The sequence below is a fragment of the Gossypium hirsutum genome, chromosome A11 (assembly GCF_007990345.1).
Source record: "Gossypium hirsutum isolate 1008001.06 chromosome A11, Gossypium_hirsutum_v2.1, whole genome shotgun sequence".
In the NCBI taxonomy this organism is placed as follows: Eukaryota; Viridiplantae; Streptophyta; class Magnoliopsida; order Malvales; family Malvaceae; genus Gossypium; species Gossypium hirsutum.
Genome location: NC_053434.1, coordinates 32,421,000 through 32,433,639, shown reverse-complemented (window position 1 = coordinate 32,433,639; position 12,640 = coordinate 32,421,000). Strand labels below are relative to the sequence as shown.

The 12,640-nt window shown below is 36.0% G+C and overlaps 1 protein-coding gene across 1 annotated transcript; it reads right to left on the bottom strand.

The window, feature by feature from the left end:
* Window positions 1-103: 103 nt before the first annotated feature.
* LOC107897934 (DNA polymerase alpha catalytic subunit) lies at window positions 104-11,570 on the bottom strand. Its single transcript, XM_016823541.2, has 30 exons — window positions 10,370-11,570; window positions 10,040-10,210; window positions 9,841-9,924; window positions 9,642-9,716; window positions 9,349-9,413; window positions 8,446-8,536; window positions 8,152-8,340; window positions 7,466-7,629; window positions 7,232-7,346; window positions 6,606-6,785; window positions 6,401-6,514; window positions 5,852-5,971; window positions 5,453-5,773; window positions 5,222-5,314; window positions 4,383-4,501; window positions 3,867-3,939; window positions 3,686-3,742; window positions 3,483-3,575; window positions 2,936-3,058; window positions 2,760-2,857; window positions 2,597-2,642; window positions 2,264-2,377; window positions 2,062-2,145; window positions 1,726-1,929; window positions 1,557-1,633; window positions 1,088-1,304; window positions 925-978; window positions 706-825; window positions 529-603; window positions 104-421 (listed from the first exon to the last, which is right to left on the bottom strand). Exons 1-30 carry the CDS (start codon window positions 11,480-11,482, stop codon window positions 275-277), a joined length of 4,596 nt encoding a protein of 1,531 aa, XP_016679030.1. The 5' UTR covers window positions 11,483-11,570; the 3' UTR covers window positions 104-274.
* Between the last annotated feature and the right edge of the window lie 1,070 nt (window positions 11,571-12,640).

Sequence of the window (12,640 nt, the reverse complement as noted above, 5' to 3'; positions counted from 1 at the left end):
TTTATATACAAAATGATTAAATAAAAAGCATTAAAAATGAGATATTGAAATATTAAGCTCAAGCTTAAATAAAACTCATTTATGGATTCAATACTTAAATAAATTATTTATAAATATAATCTGAATAATATTAATTTTTCCAATCACTGGTTAAGACAAAATCTGATTATAGTGAAAGTATGATGACAATATAAAACGAAAGGAAGGTAATTTGGTTGTTATATTTGTTAGTGGCCACCACATGATAATTACAAGGCAGGAGAAAAAGAAAGATTCAAAACGTGACAATGAGGTCATTCATCTGCACCCAACCAAAGGCACAACGGTCTCTAATTCTTTTAACTGTGGATGCTGCCAAATCAACCACTGGCCGAACCTTAGCCAACTCTTTCTCTACTGCTATCCTCGCACTTGTATCCATCTACACCACCCGCAAAAACAAAACCAAAAAGTAAATCATTTAAATACCCTACTGATTCCCCTAATTTGTTACAACGCAACAGATACTGTGAACCAAGAATGAACCACCTTTTCTATGCAGCGTGAGGTATCCAAGAGATAACAGAAATAAGCAAGTTGCTTGTATAGATCTGCTTCCGTGTACTAGAGATTTCAAGGAATAAATGTCAGCTTCTTTATAATAATAATAAGCTTGTTAAGGGAAAAAATATATATATATATATGTATAAAAGATTGTCATGAAACCTTTCTCACTAGATGCCCATTACAGCGGGGGTAGTTTGGACAAACTGTTCCTTTCTCAGAATCACCAAACAGCCGCAGGTTGAGACTTCGTGTATTGTGTTTGCAAGTTTCATCATCACACTGAAACCAAAGTTAAAACATGTTCTCAGATTTAATTGCTGCTAAACTCTAAAGTGTTTTACATGTTGTACATACAAGATGTTGCAAGAGATCTATTACCGTCATTAAGCATCTGTAGTACATTGAAACAAACCCATCCACTTGTCGTTTGACCTGGCACGCAGGACAAAGCACACATATTTGATTTCCAAACATGTTAGGATGACCAGACGATGTATGCATGTCGTGTCAGAGCAAAGCAAGTGAAAAATTCAACAAATACCTGGTTTGCTATCATCCCAGGAGACATTCTACCCATGTCACCTTCTTCTGGACACTGGGGACAGCGCAACGTTCGCCAGAAATTGCTAGTAGATTCCTCTTGTTGCATTTTTTTTGGTTTCTCACCAATTGTATGAATGGAGCTGAATACAGCAGGACAGGTAAAAGTGGCTGAACAGCTCGGACACGACAATGTCAGTGGCTCACATCCCCGATATCTGCAACACAACCCAAGGCTTACATTACTTCATGGAAGAAATACATCCATTATGTCATTGAAGTAGATTCCGATAAGATTCTTTTTATACAAAAACCTGGATTATGGTAAACCATATGAAAGTTACAATCAGAATCATTTGCGAAGGAATAATAAACATTACAGAATATTGCAAAATTTTGACAGAAGTAAAAACTATTAAAAAGTTCTTCGATATTACGAAGGAGAAAACAGCATAGAAGGAAATAGTTACCTCTCCTCATCATCTACAGCAAATAAGAGAGCATTAGCGGTGTCACTGCTGACAGCTACACTTGATTTACTTTGGAACTGGCAAAAAACAATAAGATACTAATATATCACTGCCGAACCCTGTGCAAAATAGAACATTGAAGTCCTTCAAATTCAGGCATAGGGATCACCTTTGATGAGTCAAGTCCTAAACAATCAGCCAACCGCTCTGGGCTAGTCCCTTGTATTGAAGCACATAATCGAGATACAACTGGATGGATCTGCTGTGACAAGTAGTAATCAATGTCAATCATCCATTTCCCTTCATCTTTTTTCAACTCATCAGGATGCCTTGCACGGTAAGCTATCCCTGCTGAATTGCTTGAACTAGTCCCCTGTCCAAGACAGAACAAAAATGGGAAAAGAAAAAAATTGGATTAACAGATCGAGATGAAGTAAAATGGAGGTCTAAATGAAGCCTGCACCCAAAGTTCAGATATATTTCATGCAAGAACTGACATACAAACCTGTTCACAGCAAATTATATATGGAATAGTATCACCAGCCGAGCAACCAGTAGAATAACCACTTTGCTTCATTCTGAGAGCCACCTATAAATTGATTCAAGTAAAATCCATTGAATGAATTAGATACATGGTAAGGGAAATTATATTAAGATTAGATAGAGTCATAACACGTGCAAGGCCAGTTACTGTTTGTTGAACTCACCTGAACATGAGGTTGATTTTTGGCATCTGGGTAGGCTTCTGGTGGTTTAGTCAATGTCTTTGTAATAATGTACTTCTGAAATTCTACTTGTCCATTCCTCATTTCTTCTTGCACCTGTTACAAGTAAACAGGTCAACTCTATAATAGCAGTCGAAGCACACAACTTCACCTTGCAAAGAAGTTTAGACAAATGATGAGTGTAATAAACCATATACAGTAGCCCCTTGATGTATTCATGAATGATTCCTAGGAGCTAAGACATTCTGTCCAACACCAAATCCAACCAAAGAACAAAAAAGAAAAAAGGTACTAATATAAGCATTTTCTACTTACCTTCATGAGAGAGTTATGTATTGATTCAACTACATCTTCACAAGACCTGTAAACATAGGCCCCAACAGTGACAAATGCTCAGTTAACAAGTTGTACTGGGATTTCCAAGTTGATATAAAAATCAACACAGCTTAAAATTAAAAACTAAGAGAATATCACATACCCTCCAGACAAGATTGGAGCAAGACAGAAGTCGCCCAATTCCTTTGACAGTAAGCTCCAGTCACGACGAACCATATCAAGACCTTTCCGCTCAATAACCTATAGCTAAAAGGTTATCTCTCCAATTCTTTTAAGACTCTGTACGAAATGAAAATGTATTTGAGAAATCAACCGTACCTCATATGTCATCCCATCCTTGAATTGCACCTTCACAGCTGCATACTTTTTCTTCTTCAGAAGCAACATCCTCTTGTACAGACCATCAAGGTCAATTTCTAGGCACCTATATTTTTTGTTCACCTGGGAATAAAGAGACAAGTCATCTTGCATGAGGTACCTAAAAAAGAGTTTAGACCCAAAATGAAAAATTTATGGCACATTAAAGCCGGTTGTATAGTTTATAAATCTTCACTAAAGACCTCAAGGGAAATCCATACCTTTCAAATTAGGAAGTCAAATTCTAAGAAAAAGGACTACAGCAATACACCTTATACAGTAATAATTGGGAATTAATGGGGACTGTTTTCTTCTTTGTTAAAGGTTTTTCATTTAAACAAACCCTTGCAGAAAGTCATATCAACCACATTCCTAGCTACAAACAATGTACTTGCATCACATTACAAGCAAAGCACAGAATCATTGAAGCTTTTATGAATTTAATCATTTTTAGTATGCAAAAGGTAGCCTACACAAGTGAAAACAAATCACATCATCAGAGCCTTACCTCCTGGATGACTTTTCCTGCAATTGCTTTTGCTTTTGCAATATCATCCAATCCACTATAAACCATAATAGAATCTGTATCACCATAGATGACCTGCAATAAAAAATACCATCTTCAGGAGCATAATTGATTCAGTAACATAGACATGATATAGTCGCTATTCACAGCTTCTGAATATCAAGGCATAAGTCATAAGATACTACCTCTAAATTTAAATTATTCTGAACAAGATCAACAGTACTTTGTAGAATCTCCCTTCCCTAGTCAACAGCAATATATCTTAGACCAAATAAAAAGAAAATGACCCGCATCAAACCAACATCTTTATACTTGAGAACAAGATGATCTTTGCATTTCTGCGTATGCCACATATTGCTCTCTTACCTGTTGTGTTATAAGCTCTGCAAGAGGTTTTGCATAAAATCTCGAATTGGAAAATCCAAGGCATCCATACATACTGCACAGTAAACACTATCAGGTCATGTGCAAGAGGTGCCGTCTAAACTACAAATAAGAATAGTCAGTAAAATGTCACAAGCTGGATAGGAATTTTGAAATGGCCATCTATACGACAGGCTTTGGCAATCACTAATAGTATTCAAAGAAATCAAGGACAGCACCAAGGAGGGGCCTTGGTCCTCCCCAAATCCCTTTAAAGTTCTGAAACTATAAGTTATTAAAATGATCAAATTCCACTTTGGCCCCCCAAAGATAATAAATTTCAATTTAATCTTTAAAATTTATGAAATAATAAGTTTACAAAATGATAAAATTATCCTTTGTCCCTCCCCCCCCCAAAAAAAAAAAAATCTTACTTCGTCCCTAAAGAAATTAAAAGACATGAAGCTTCAACCAAATGACCCCAAAACAATAGTAATAATAACTAAAATACACACAAACCTATTCGCAGTGAGCTTTAGTGCTTGCTGCTGAATATCAAGTTGCTGAACCTTGATACCAGATGCATTTTTCATCCATGACTTTACCATTCTCCTTCTCTGAACCAGATTTTTCAGCAACTACAGAAGGGTTGAAAAACAAATTATCTTTTAATATTTACATATGAAGAATTGGAAGCTAACAGACAGTGTAAAGACACATCTTTGACGGAGCACTCTCATTTGAACATGCAGAACCATTCAGGACCCCCATAGCTCTTTAAAAGATGATCACGCATGCAGATTGCTCAAGTATCAATACACCATCCCAGGTTTCTTTTATCATATTTATTGATCACTCAAAATAATAACTAATAATCTGTGATTATAAATAGTTATAACTCATCTAATTGTCTTGCCAATAAAATCTCAAAATCATCAAAACAAGTGATTATTTATTCAAATTCCTTCTCAGAGTTTATGTGTTGTCTTCTCAAGATACAACCCAAAACACTAGTCCATTTCTGAAGACCTCAAACATTTTAAAATCACTCTAAAAGAATAATAGATGCCTTAAATGTGGATGTTTCTATTGTACACTTTACAATAAACCATAAAATAAAAAAACTTTAGTGCAATTAAAATATCTAAAGTGCAAAGGCAACAACCCTCATTAAACTTAGTGCACTTCTTCTGGAGATTCACACATCCTGACAGTTGGAGCGTCTACTTAAAGAAGAATTATATTGACAACTAGAAGACAAATAAATTGAGTGAATAAAGTTCGAACAGAATTAGGCATATTCAACTGTTCACAAGTAATCAGGAAAAATGGATTCAGAATGTTAGAGGCAATTATACCTCAGGTAGAACCCCAGCTGTTTTACTAGATGGCAAACGAGGAATTAATCCATCAGGAAATCTTTCAACAGTTGTGAAGCATATATTGTATTCCTGTTGGACCAAATTAGCAGCTTGTACTAATTAAAAAAGTATATAACAGAAGTAACCACTACCTCGAGCAAGAGGGAAAAGAAAGATAAAATTCAAATCTGATTGTGAATAGAAGAGGCATGATGTAGTTATTAGAACCTGAATAATGGAAGGGTAAAGGCTATTGAAATCCAGCAACAATACATATTTGTCATATAGTCCTCTTTTTGGCTCCAAAACCAGTCCACCTGCATAGGCAGGACCTTTTTTGCCTTTTCCACGTTCATTGGGAGTTTCCTCTTCAAAATTCATATCATTGTTATCCACCTCATCCCTATTTCCATTCTCAACACCATGATTAATTCTCCTTTTTGCAACTTTTGTTTCCTTTGTGTGAGATGAAAACTTGTCTGGGACAATGTACTTTTTTGCATGAAATGCATGCAACAAAAGATACTCTACTCTTTGTGCCCTAGCACCCTGAAAAGGAATGTGTGCTTTTATTAAGTCAATGAACAGATATTGAGACAAATGCACATAGAACCAAGCAGAACTCACCTGGAGGGTTTTTCCCCAGAGATTACCACTGATATTTGTCAGCTGGCGGGTAAGGGGAAGAACACTTAGATGAAACATTAGTTCCATAGATAACCATGCATCAGTCTCACCATATTCAATCTGAACACATCACAAGATATAATTAGAAGCATGATAGCTCAGACCAGTAGCAAATTTCTAGTTACAGTTGTATAATTTGCCCTGTTCGACATTCGAAGTATTATTATCCTCAAGTTCAAACAGTAAGGTCCACCATAATTTGTTGAAATGCACAAATACAGAACCACTAAAAGCTCTTCGTCAGAAATTCAAGTCATTAATTCATTTACAACATAAACTGAACCAGTGCAAGAAAAACATCAAACAATCATCATGCAAGTTGGGTACTTGATATCAAATTACAGCTAAGATTTATATTTTTAATTACTTGTTTAATAATGATCTGTATAAATGTTATTAAAGTTTAGATGCCACCTACTTGAAATGTAATTAGATATTAAAAATAAAGAATTCAAATCAATACTACAAGTTATGGCTACCAGAACCTACAAGTTCCATGAGCAATTCAGATGTTTGGAACATTCGGGGAATATCTTGAGGAGTGATCTCCTTGCGGTCTTTGTTGAGCTGAGTCTTTGACAGTTGCGTCAAAGAATAGCTAACCTGATAACAAAATTGCATGTTTAATAAGCAAAGGTTTCCATCATCTAGGTTCACATATTGAATCAAGGGTGTAATGCACCAGTTTACATGCCTCTTTTAACAAGTCACGGGAACACAAATATGTATCACATAAAAGGCGACCAGCAATGCATGACATGATCCCGGCACTGGCTCCAGACCCAAATATGGTGCTCCCTTTTGTTAACCTGGGCATCACAGAACGCTCCAGACGGCCAACTTTGGACCACATGCTGCTTGGCACTTTGCAAGCCTGCATAAGAGAAAATATTAGCACTATAGGGTTCATGGAAAATAATCAAATGGGCATTTGATAGGTATAGAGGCAGATTGCATTTCAGGAATGGTAAGAGGAAAGTTAAAGTAACCTAAAGACAGTTATTACCATCTAAAGATTTGATAATGAAGAAAAGTTGACAATTACATCAGGAAAATGAAATTTAACAGTATGAAAATATTGAATGTTTCTAGGAGACTATTATGTGTATATAGACATTGATTAATAGTGATTCAAGAGTCTTGCACCTACTAAATAATATTTAGTTGTGATAAGACATCAATGAATGCCAACTCTTGCTTAAATATGCTCATGGGCAGCTGATTGAAGCCTGCCCCCATGATCCTTTACCAGTGGCTAAGAATATGCAAAAGGTATCTATAAATTCCTTCTAGAGTAAAGCACTTTGTGGAGATTCCCACCTGGGCTCTATGCAGGAGAACATCCAAGTCAAAGCCAGATATATTATGCCCAACAAGAACATCACTGTCTAACTTGTATAACTCAATCATCAGCCGATTTAATAAAGCTCTTTCACTGCAACATTGTGTAAAAAGATACTTCAATAGCCCAATAACTATAATCATTCAAAAGATATTATCACAATAGAGGCAACAGTCAAAAAGGTTTGATGGAAGACAGCATACACAACTTACCTGCTCTCAGAGACTAAAACACTTGATCCAGCTTTTGAGTTTCTATCTGTCACCTCTTTGGTAAACCCCATAGGTAAAATACCTCCATCAAGTTTGCGGACAACAGTAAAGTGGCTCAGTAGACCAGGTTTCTTCCATTCTGAAGCCAACATAGGAGTGTCTATCTGAAAACCCAAACAGCAGATAGTCCATTATTTTCTTAGGTCAACGCAGCAACTTGTGATATCTAAGCCAGTATAGAACATGCTTAACTAATATTAATGAAGTTCGAGTATATCAATGTGACATCTTTCTGCTGCTTTGATTTAAGATGGTTTCCTATAAAAAAGAATGTGCAGGTGCTTTCATAAATAGCTGAACCAGCCTAAAAGAAGGTTAAAGTATACAAGCTATTAACTAAACACTGAAATGAATTACTGAAGCATTTAAGTGACTCAGCTATGCTTCGAAGTTTAAAATACGCTACTTCTCAGCTCCATATATCTCCATAATACGTAGGAAGGAATGCTTCATGTTAATTTTAAAGACCAGATCCCCAAGAATTAACATTTGAGGCAGCTTACCATACATGGGGGAGGGGGGGGCTAATTTAAATCAACCAAAACCTCTTAGAAATATTCTTGACAAAATGTGCCTAGTTTACTATGTAGAACCATAACCAGAAAAAGCCTCAATAACAAACAAACCTTAGCCCTGTGACAGCAAATAATGGATGCTGAGACTATTTCATTTACATTCTGCCTCTCATTGATGATAGTCTTCAAATTTATGGCTGAAACAACAATAGGAGGAATTTCTATTGTTTTCTTAGATGAAGATGAAACCTTAATGTCTTTGGGAGAATCAACAATAATCTCATACTTGCACCAGCTGACCTGTCAGAGTTTAACCAAACTGTTAACATAAGAACTGAAAACATGCTTAAATTTGTAAATTTAGCTAAAACCACACCATTAGATGCTTAAGTTCAAGAATCTTACCCTCTGAGGAGCTGGACAAGCAGAAAATTTAAAAACTGACAGCCAAGAAGGCCCTTTCACCTTCCTTTTAACAAGGAAAAGCTCCAATGCACTGCAAGTGATAATACTAGTAAGTAAGCTGTCCAATTTTTCAAGTAAAGAACCTATAGGTTATAGCATTGTCTAATCATGGAGAACATGCTTTGGTTAAAAAGAAACTCATCAAAGATGTGTTTTTAGGGAAAATAATTATTAAGTCAAATTGATTTAAAAAAATAACTTTATAACTTTGTCATTGTATTCCACAGAACAAATATTAAGATTATCACTAGCCAATCAATCAACTTCATATCAAAGAACCATGTCAATCACCAAAAGCATATTGATTCAACAGTTTCCCCATAAATAAAAAGGGCTTTGCAAAACTAAACACTAGAATAACATTAAAACAGAAGGGAAATGCTTACAAAAGGCTGTGACAACTCATAAGACTGCATAAGAAGATTAGAATTTCTCCTCAAATGGAACCTCTAACAGGCGGAAGCAATTATTTTTTTCCAAGAGGCTCATTGTATGAACCTCTAAAAATCCAGGTCAATGAACTCTACTCAGCATGGTACTAAACACAGACTGGCCAAGATTTATGCTGAAGATCCCATCATTGTCTGATTGAGAAGGATATCCTCATGAATTTAAAGAACTAAAGTGCTTGGTTGAAAATGGGGGACAATAAAATTGGCAGATTACTTTGAAAAATAGGACATATTTGATGCATCTGTGTCTGAACCAGCCATTGGGCCTTATCTCAAGTGATTACAGGATGGATGTGGTTGATCTACGTGTTACCCTTAAATCTAAACAATCATATAGATATACAATCAAACAAGTATTAAGATTTGAACATGCACATGAGACTATTTAAACCTGTTGTGAGTTCCAAGCAGAGCACAGAACTTTTCTCCCTTTAAATCTGATGGAAGTGGTGGATCCTGTAAAAAATGAGGACAAAGAGGTCATAATAGAGGACAGAGTAAGAAACTAGTTTATCTATTTGTGACAAAGGAATCATGGTGTGTGGGCAAGTTTAAAAGAAGGCTTGCTAGTGTCTCTAAATTTACTTGAACTACAAAACAAAACATAGTTCACCAGCAAAACCCGGGAAAATAAACTCTAGACGAAACCATATTATTGTTTGATATGGAGCTCTAGTGATATACCTGGAATGGGTAGTTAATTTTGAGGACATAATTCTCTCCAACAGGCACATCTGATCTCTCAAAAGCATATCGCCTCTGAAATTTGATCATCAATTCAATAGGCCAAGCAGAATAAGAACATGAGGAAATAGAAAAGATAGACAATTTTAAGCAGGGCATAAACCAAATTCTGAAACTCAGATTGATTGAGTCTGCAAACCTTAACAGGCGCCATGGTAAAACCTGAAACATTAAGGTTTAATAAGTGGTTTGCAACTTCATTCTTCAACTCTGATGCCATATCCTTGAAGAAAAAAATAGAAGAGATGCATCAAACGTTCTATCAGAATCCAAAAAGGTAAAAACAACAACAACCAAAAAACAAAGAGAGACAATGAAGACAAAGGAAATTAACTTACATGCAACTTCGATTGGAAACTAGAAAGTGAAATCTTTGATTCTTCTGCATCCTTCTCAAGTTTCACAATACCTTCATTGTGAAATATTGAACTGCCCGGGATTGCATAAACACATCTCTGAATATTCTTTACAACCACACAACAACTTTGGTATCCACTCCCTACTTTGACCTAAATTCAATTCCCGTTTCAGACCACAAATGGCATTTCTCATATTAACATACAAACATAGAAAATGGAATTTACACCCAATTTTAAAGCCACAACCAAACATGGCACCATAATATTAATTCAAGAAAGCTATAGGTAAGTCAAGAAGAGTACAATTACCTTGCCAAAGAGATAAAGAGTACCCATATTAGCACCATAAAACTCCTCGTGAGCATCAAGTATATAAAATGGCATCGAGCCATCCACATCAAGCTCAAACTCTGACTGCCCTTCACCAGTAAACCCATTGATACCTTCCACAGAGCCATTCACATTGCCATTCCCATCACCCTTCACTGCCTTCCATCCAGCCGTTGCACTCAAAGCCTCGTCCTTATTCTCCTCTGAGATCTTCGCATTTAATTTAAGCACACTCCCCTCTTTCTCTTCTTTCTTCTCCTCCACAATCTCCACTTTCAATTCAACCTCAGGCTCCACTTTGTCAACCTCGATTTCACTAGATTCCACAACTGGTTCTTCATTGCTCGAAGGATACTTCTCAACAAGTTCATTCAATCCTTCAGAAACTAACTCACCTTCACTCTTAACAGAAGTTACCACCGAGGGAGCCACTTTGGAGGGCCTAACAGAAGTCAATTGACTGTTTTGGCCTCGTCTACGATGCTCCCTATCAGATTCATCAGGGGCAAACTGCTTGATCACATCATCAACAATACTTTCGCATTTTACCTTGTCAGTTTCTTTACCCTTCTTATTAAAGGCCGATGAAGTAAACATCGAAGAGACCCTCTGTTTCCCCATCATTGCCGCCGCCGCCGACAATGAAGCGCTACTTTTGCTTACTCTGCTACTATTATTGTTGTTATTTTCCTTCTTTTCCTTTTTCTCAACCTTTTTTTTCCTCGAGTATCTTCCGCCTTCGGACCCTTCATCATCGGACGACAGATAATGACTCGCCCGAGTCCAGTCAACTTCATTCCCGTCATCTCCATAGCCAAAGTCTCCATATTCATCGTCGTTCTCAATGAAATCTTCAGCCTCTTTTCGCCGCTTGTTCACGATCTCCTGGTAAGCATCTTCATCGCAGTTATCGAACACCGGTTCATCGAGCTTGACCAAGTAAGCAGGCACAGAGGCGTCAGAGCGACGCCCGCCCTGGCGTAAGGCTCTTAAGCGTTCTAGCGCTCCCGCACGCTTCTCCGCCTCCGCTCCCCGGCCACGGCGGCGACCTCCGGTGTCTGTAGGCTGATCAATCGGCCTATCAACGTCCATTAATCTACTTGATTTTGTCTCCTTTCTATTTTTTCTTTCGATGAAAGAGTTGCTGGATGCCTTTGATTTCGATGGGATTTTTCCTGTGAAATTTGGGAATTTAACTATATATTATAATATTATAAATGGCGGGAAGATTTTAGGGTTTTGGCGCCACTTCCCTTTGAGTTTGATGTGCTTTTGTTATAGGTCCAATTCTAAAGATGATCCCTATACTTATCTATTTGTGTGAATTTAGTCCTTCTACTTTTATTTGCTTGATATTAATCCCTCTACTTTTCAAATAGTTTATTTTCAGTGCTTTTATTAACTTTTTTTTGTTGTCTTTATTTTAAAATTAGGTATGTATAATCACAAATTTAACTCTTAATTTTTATAACTTTTATTAATTTAATTCCTACTTTTTTTTAATTATATCGTTACAAATTTCAAAGGATAAGTCAAATATAATTACATGAAACTTTAAGATTATGTCACACCATTATCTAAAAAATCAATATATATAAATTTTTAAAATTTTTAAAATTATTAGAACTATAAAAAACATTAAAAAATATAAAAATATATATTGAATAAAGTATATCCATTTAGTTTTTTTTCTTCAAAGTAAAAAAAATTACTCGTTAACCAAAAAAATTCATTTTTTTAGATAAAAAACTTTAAACTCATCCTATCTTCTTCAAGATAACTAATCATAATTCTCATGAGAATGGAGCACATTTCATGGTCTGTTGTTTATTTTTGTAAAGAGCACCCACGATGAGGGAATTAATCACTATTATCGACAGTGGATACCTTGATTATGACAAAAAAAACCCAATTTGATTTCTAAAATAAATAAAGCTTTTGAAATTCCATTTTTGGGTGGTATTTGGACTATTTGCCTTCATTATTTGTGGTGGTTGCTCGTTTGCTTATTTCAATCTGTTTGCTCAATTGGGGAAATTTTTTGTCTTAAGTATTGGAGTAAAAGACTCCTAAGAGATATCGCATGGATATGACTGATTGGAGTGACTATATATCGGACAGAATCCAAGTAAAATAGATCCTAGATTCGTTTATAAATTTATTCACTTGTGACATTTATAATGTGACATACCTTAATCCTAAGTGGATGATGGACTATCCATGCGTGACTCGTGTACTTTGATACAAGTA